Genomic DNA, 7711 nt, shown 5'->3' with positions numbered 1-7711 from the left:
ACAAGGTATGAGATTTAGTAAATTAGGGGAAGGTGTGTTTAGCTTTTTTTTTTTTTTTTTTTGAATGTGTTTAGCTCATATCTTTACTATATGTATCAAATAGAAGGAAGAAAAATATTTCCAAAATGTATTAAATACATGATACTAATAATCAAGTTACAAACTCATACCATCTCTATATCATTCTTAATTTTAACCCCATACCCCTGTGTGAACCAAACACCCCCTAAAAAAGGTCGATAAAGAGATTATCCCATTTTAATAACACCGGTGTATAATAAATATTGTTTTTTATTTTCTAGTGAATAAGAGGGGCACATCATCATTAATAGCCGATCAATCACCTCTTAATCAACCGTCAATCACATTTTATGAGTTACTATGCCCATAATCCCACATAATAACTAATAATTTAGCGCAACAAAGACTTTTGCTTTGTAAGGTGTACATAAAATTTCCCTATAATAAAAGATCCACTTGTTATAAAGTTATTTTACTTACAAAGGAGTTCTATAATAAAAACTTTCGTAAAATGTCTCTCTAGCAAGATTAATACGAAGTATGAATTACGTTGTTTAAGAAAAAAAAAGGGTTAATAAGCTATTAAGGTAGTGTTCTCTTTACCTGAATTTCACTTAGCTTATCTTATCTTATTGACCCTATCTTATCTTATCTTATCTTATCTTATCTTATCTTATTGACCCTTATTTTATCTTATTGAAACTTATAGTATTACCTTATGTAATATTTACATTAACTTATCTTATCTTATTCTATCTTATCTTATTTTATCAGAACTGAAATAAGTGAAAATAAGGTGAAGAGAACATTAGTGTCCTATACCCTATGGGTACCTTTTAACTGTTAAGTAAATCCCGATAATATGCTATACAACCGGTTATACATGGTATCGATATTTATTATTTGTTCATTTGATATCTCCAATTATTATTATTATTATTATTATTATTATTATTATTATTATTATTATTATTATTATTATTATTATTATTATTATTCTCGTATCTTGCAAGGTACAATCGATTATACGGTGAAAATTTTAGTAATAGTTTGGTCTATTGAAAAGGATTTCACATTTCAAACAAAAGGTCCGAGGTTCAATCCCACTAGGGGCACTTTGAGAGAGGGTTCTCTTACCATCCAACACTCTCAAAATATCTAGTCCGCTAACCATGACACTTTATCTTACCTTCATTTTTTTAAAAAAATAACCAAGCACCTTACTTACGTGTAAAAATGTAATATCCCAATATAAAAAATGTGTATGTAATGGATTGTGGCAATGTCCTTTGGTTCACCACCAAATAGACACCTCATCAACAAAGCTTTGCTCCCTCTTTCTTTAAGAAACGTACAACAAACACCAAACTGTGAGAGATTTGAGGAAATTGTGAGACAATCGTCCCTCTCACACTTGCAAACTTGCAAATACCCAAATTTTCTAACTTTTTTCTTTTCACTTTCCATTTAATCCCATTTAACAAACCCCAACAAAATTCCTATATTTCCTCCCAAATCAAACAAAATAAATCCTTCAAATTATCAACAAAAAAAAATCATTTGGATTTGGATCATCATCTTCTAATTACACGATAAAAAGTTGACGACTTTGAAGCTTTTCTTCAAGCTATCATCATCCAATTTTTAAAAAGGTCCAAATTTTCATCGAATTTCGTGTAAATTAAGTTAATTTAGTTGAAGGATTTAGATTGTTTTTGGGTTTTTGATCATAAATTTAACCTTCATTTCCCATATTTTTTTCTTGATCTACTTTGATCATGTTGTTCAAATATAGTCTAAATTTGATTAAATTAGGTTTTAGTTATTAATTATGGTAATTCTTTATGTTGCTTTTTGTTTTAGATTAATGAAAATCATCTAATTACATGATCAAAATCAAAACTTTGATGTATTACTTAAATAACTAAGAACTCCACTATATTCATTCCTCTGTTTATTGGGTAACTTTTAGATCACTCTGAATGAATTCTAGTTTTGTTGATTGATCAAAGTTTTAATTTATTTTTGCAATTTTGATTGATTGTTTGATTAGATTGATTAATTATGTACAAATTCTTTTGATTTAAAGTCTTGTGCAGTACATGTTCTACGAGGATTGTTGCAAAAGTGTGTGTGCGTTTTTTTTTTTTTTTTTTTTGCGAATATGAAATTGGGCATTGTGTAATTTCCATGATTTGGAAGAATTTGATGCGATGATGGGAATCCATGACACACCCACAATACTCAATCGTGTTTTCTTGGAATATTTGTTTTTTTTTTTTCTTTTATCTTCAAAGAGAATTTGTTCTTTGTGGAATTGTAACTGTAAATTGAACTAGTAATGTGATAACTGAATCCGAAGCGGAGGTAGTATAGTTTTTCTTTTTTTTTTAAGGGAAAGATAGTGCGAGCATTTTATTAAGTCAAATCAATTTCAGCAAGTAGCAAAATTAGAAGCTTTTCACTTGTAAAATTGTAGATTTGTAGTTGTGTTTTTTGGGATTGCCTAATTATGTTTACTCTGTCCGTCTGTAGTTAATCTTCATGCTGAAACTGTAATTTGAACTAGTAATATGATAACTGAATCCGAAGTATAAGCATTTTACTTGTTTGTAAATGGTGTTTGATTAACTTCTATACATTTGTTAATTTCTGCAATCATTGTGAATAATGTCCACAGATTAATCTAATTGCATATTTGAGTTTTGTTGCAGTTACTAAAGTATTGTAGTTTGTGACAATTTTACCATTGAAATGTGAAATTTCCCAGAAGTTTGGTTGCTGATAATTGAAAAGCTAAGGGCACTGCAAAGAAATTAAGCAGTGCCCAACATGGATGCCACGACGAGTGGGACTGAAACAATTCAATTCTGTAACATCCCTGAACAACCAATTGCTGCCACACTCATCACTTCGCCTAGATTACCGGCATTCCTACGACAAGTTAGGCATTGCTTCGGGGACCAAGTCCCCGGTGAATTCCCCTTGGCAGCTAACCCGTCCATTGTTCTTCATGTTCTTACTGCTTGCAACTTAGACCCTCAAGACCTCGCGAAATTAGAGGCAAGTCATCTTATTGCCTTGTTTTTTTTCGGTGTTCATTTACTTGGTGGACTTAGGCTCCGTTTGGCAGGGTGTAAAACATTTTCCTAGAAAACAATTTTACTATATTTTCAATTTTACATCCTTTGGTTTGCAAAGGAGTGTAAAGCCATTTTCCCTAGGAGTAAAATTGCTAGGAGTGTAAAACCGTTTTCCATTGTAAATTGTTTTCCATGAAAATTATTTTACACTGAAAATATTTTACACCCAACCAAACGGAGCCTTAGAATTGATGATGCTGCTGATTGAATTGGTTTTTTTTTTGTTGTATGTGTTTTTCAGGCCACTTGTTCATTCTTTAGGCACCCGGCAAACTTTGCCCCTGATTATGATTTATCCATAGCTGAGCTTGCCGCTCTAGATATGTGTCAAAAGAGGGCCATATTTAAACCAATGACCCCCGAACAAAAGGAGGATTTAAAGCAAATGTGTGGTGGATCATGGAAACTAGTACTTAGGTATTTATTAGCTGGTGAAGCTTGCTGTAGGAGAGAAAAATCTCAAGCAATAGCTGGTCCGGGACACAGCGTAGCTGTGACTTCAAGTGGAGCTGTTTACTCCTTTGGCTCTAATAGTTCAGGACAACTTGGCCATGGGCTAACACCCGAAGGGACCACGGCTGATGAGTATCGCCCTCGTTTGATAAGGTTGAAAATTCCTGTTATATGTGATTCCGATTGAAGGGGGCGTTTGGTTTGCACACTGGTATAATATGGGGTTGGAATCAGGAATGATATCTAGGTGGTATGAGTTTGGAACTTGATTCTTAATACCATGTGTTTGGTTCATGGGGATGAAAATTTTCCTTTAATTTCATACCTGGAGTTAAGGTATGATCCAAACCCACCTCATACCTAGAATCCGCGAACCAAACACATGATATGGGTTTAGACCAGTCTAAATCCATACATCATACCTAGAATCCGCAAACCAAACACACCCCCTGAATGGGAGATTCTGTGTGAGGGAAAGAAATTAAAATTAACAGATATCAATGCTGTGCAGGTCCATGCAGGGAATTCGGATCATCCAAGCTACTGCCGGGGCGGGTAGAACAATGTTAATCAGTGATACAGGAAAAGTATATGCCTTTGGAAAAGATTCATTCGGGGAAGCCGAATATGGAGTTCAAGGCACTAGAATAGTAAATACACCACAACTTGTTGAGTCATTGAAGGATATATTTGTAGTACAAGCTGCTATTGGAAATTTCTTTACTGCTGTTTTGTCTAGAGAAGGAAGGGTGTATACTTTTTCGTGGGGAAGTGATGCGAAACTTGGTCACCAAACAGATACTAATGATTTGCAACCGTACCCTTTATTAGGTGCACTTGAGAATATACCAGTTGTGCAGATTGCAGCTGGATATTGCTACCTTCTCGCTCTTGCTTGTCAGCCTAGTGGCATGTAAGCACTTTCTTCACCCATTTTTTTAGCCGGTGTTACAAGTTTTTTAACCTTAACTCATTTGCATGGAAAGTAGAAATTTTCGATTAGGATAAAATCTTTTCTTGTATGAGCTTGATTGCAGTAAATTAATGTACTTGGAATAGGATATATTCTATTCGACTTATTTTGTCTGAGCTTATATGTTCTGAACTTATCTGAACTTTGACAAAAGAACTTACTTTGTCAGAAATAAACTTATTTGTGTTTGAATATGTCTGAAAAAAACTTATTTTTTATGAGCCGACACTATCTGAACTTATCTGAACTTATATGAACTTATTTTGTCTGAAATAAGTCAAACAGAATAGAGTGGAACTAAATCTGTTAAAATCCTAGTGGAACTAACAGGATACAGGTCGGCTAGTACTGTTGATACTCGAATAATGACATGATCGATCTGTTATCTGTCATTTGTGTTTGGCAGGTCTGTGTATTCAGTTGGGTGTGGTTTGGGAGGAAAGCTCGGGCATGGTTCAAGAACAGATGAAAAGTACCCTCGATTGATCGAACAATTCCAAGCATTTAATATTCAACCCGTGGTTGTGGCTGCTGGTGCTTGGCACGCGGCTGTTGTTGGTAAGGATGGAAGGGTATGCACGTGGGGTTGGGGACGTTATGGATGTTTAGGACACGGGAATGAAGATTGTGAATCTGCTCCTAAGGTTGTTGAAGGCTTGAGTGGTGTTAAGGCTATTCATGTTGCCACGGGCGATTACACAACTTTCGTGGTTTCTGATAAAGGCGATGTTTATTCCTTTGGTTGTGGTGAATCTTCTAGCCTTGGACACTATGATGGGACTGAAGCACAGGTCTGAAATTCTTGCTTTTACGTGAAATCAGTCTTATTCTTTTCCCGTTTTTTTACTACTTTTGAAGTGTTTGGTAAATTAGACTTACCACAATAGCAGTTAATCTTGAAATATGATGTTTGTGCTTAGGACGAAATGATAATATTACCATGGTTGGTTGGTTGGTTAAGTCATCTTTTGAACCAGGTTGTCATTTGATTCAGCTTTTCATAAAGTGTAACAGATGCTAATGTCATCGTATGAAATTTCTATGTGCGTGAACCTTAGTAGACGGATCAACTTGACCTTTGTTAGGGCGATTCATGTATGGTGAACCCTTATGAAACTAGGCTCTAGACCTGATCAACATGAGCCTGACCCGCTGACCAGGCCCGAATTTTTGCGGGTTTTGACAGAATTTTTAGCCCCGATTTTCGGGCCAGGCCCGGGAATTTAAAATTTCGACGGGCTTTGGGCAACGTAGAACTACACTTCTAGTTACAAATTTGGCCCGACCTGACATGATGGCCTAATTATTCATGTCTCGACCCGGCCTGGCCCGGTCCGTCTTTACATCATGTCTAGATTGTCTACTATGCTCTAGCACACCAGCTCTTAGAGGAAGAACCGAAGAAGCATGCTTGTTATGAACCCATTAGTATTTCGCCTTTAATTTGGGCTTTGATTACCGTAGTTGCACTACTACTCTGAGTACATGGTTACTCGTACATTATATATATCGCTGACCATATTGGTCTCGGCCTGATTTTCATGGGGTTTTGCACGCTTTTTTGGCCCGATAAAAGATGAAAATAAATGTGTCAAGTCAAAGGAAACTACAGGGGAAAAGATACAGTATTATGTTGCTGAATTTCTGTTCGCAATAAGTAATTCGTGCAACTTATTTAGTGTTCAGTATTTTGATGCACTTTTTCATATTCTGCAACAGGGGAATAGGCACACTAATGTACTTCAACCAGAGCTAGTATCATCCCTGAAGCAAGTGAATGAACGAGTAGTGCAGATAAGCTTGACAAATTCAATATTCTGGAATGCCCACACTTTCGCGCTCACTGAATCTGGAAAACTCTTTGCTTTCGGTGCTGGTGATAAAGGACAGTTAGGTGCGAAGCTTGAAGATAATCTGATTGAAAGGGGAAGTCCAGAACCAGTTGAAATTGACCTCAGTAGTTAATTAGCCGCTCACTAATCTTATATTATCAGTTTCTTTCTCCCTTTATTTGCAAATGTTCATATAGCACCACCATCATCATCGAAAACTGCATATGGTAATCTTAGTGTGTAGAGTTCAGCAACCACTTTTCTGTACATAGAAAAAACTTATGTAGGGTTTGGGATCGAGAACCAAAAACTCGGTTGTTGCTTAAAGCGTTAGAAGTTTATTTATTTGAAATAGTTTCGTAACAGATTATTTTTAGCATTTTCCCATGAAATTGCTCATCTTTTAAGTCGAGTCTAGTACACCTTGAGTTTAGCAAAAAGACTCAAGACCTATGTTAATGTTTTGTTTTCAGTCCTCTTTGAATATTAGTTCGGATTAGTAAAAGTCTGTTTTAATCAGTTGTGAAATTAGTGAACACGGCTGTAAAATTGTGGAGTGTAATTGTGGAGTGTTTGAATGTCATTTTCACTTTTTCAGTGCTTCATTAAGTTAACTTAGCATAGGTCCAAAACTACAAGGAAGTTTGAAGCTCAAACTCATTTTTCCACTTTTTTTTTTAATTTTATTATTATTATTATTATTTTTTTTTAATTTTTTTTATTATTGTGGTATTCATATGCCAACTTTTGCTGAGATGTTTTACTAACTTGTAAAATACAAATGTTATTAATTGATTAAATGGTTATTTCTTCAAAATGTCATTTTTATAATCTTTATCAATAAATAATTAAAGAAATTAAAAGAAGAAGGTTGTGGGTTAAAAAGGTCATATATATAAAACATGTACAAAAGAAATATTATACACTAACACCGTGAATTTTCATCCATGTCAAATTGACCATTCCATTGTACTTCAAAATAGACTCGTTTTCACCGACACTTCCGTCTACCTTACATTTTTTGGATTTTGATATTTACAGTTAACTGGGATCATGTACTGCTTTATACATTAGACTTTGTTTCATCCATAATTATTTGGGCAAGTTGTTGATTTCAAATTTTTGGTCATAGAAATAATCTGCAAGCGTATTGATAGAGTATAAAACTAATCTTGGGGAGTTTGGTATTCCAATTTACCCCAAATAATCTCACAATTCTTTAATGTCTACCCTGTTATTTAGTCAGGCCGGTAAGACGGAAAAAGAAGCAATCTGGTGTTGCTGAGGTG

General features: G+C 34.8%; 1 protein-coding gene across 1 annotated transcript; it reads left to right on the top strand.

The window, feature by feature from the left end:
- Positions 1–1307: 1307 nt before the first annotated feature.
- On the top strand, positions 1308–6801 carry LOC110793649 (uncharacterized). Its single transcript, XM_021998543.2, has 6 exons — positions 1308–1673; positions 2792–3084; positions 3406–3770; positions 4129–4530; positions 4997–5381; positions 6310–6801. The coding sequence occupies exons 2-6, from the start codon at positions 2854–2856 to the stop codon at positions 6553–6555; spliced, it is 1629 nt and encodes a 542-aa protein (XP_021854235.1). The 5' UTR covers positions 1308–1673; positions 2792–2853; the 3' UTR covers positions 6556–6801.
- The last annotated feature ends 910 nt before the right edge of the window (positions 6802–7711 follow it).

Source organism: Spinacia oleracea, chromosome 1 (genome assembly GCF_020520425.1).
Source record: "Spinacia oleracea cultivar Varoflay chromosome 1, BTI_SOV_V1, whole genome shotgun sequence".
NCBI classification, from domain to species: domain Eukaryota; kingdom Viridiplantae; phylum Streptophyta; class Magnoliopsida; order Caryophyllales; family Amaranthaceae; genus Spinacia; species Spinacia oleracea.
This window is presented reverse-complemented; position numbering and strand designations above follow the sequence as displayed.

Excerpts from the sequence above, each read along its gene's own strand:
- LOC110793649 (XM_021998543.2), top strand. The coding sequence starts at position 2,854 with ATGGATGCCACGACGAGTGGGACTGAAACAATTCAATTCTGTAACATC. Across the intron at positions 3,771-4,128 it reads TATCGCCCTCGTTTGATAAG|GTCCATGCAGGGAATTCGGA; the intron begins GTTGAAAATTCC and ends AATGCTGTGCAG. Across the intron at positions 5,382-6,309 it reads ATGATGGGACTGAAGCACAG|GGGAATAGGCACACTAATGT; the intron begins GTCTGAAATTCT and ends ATTCTGCAACAG.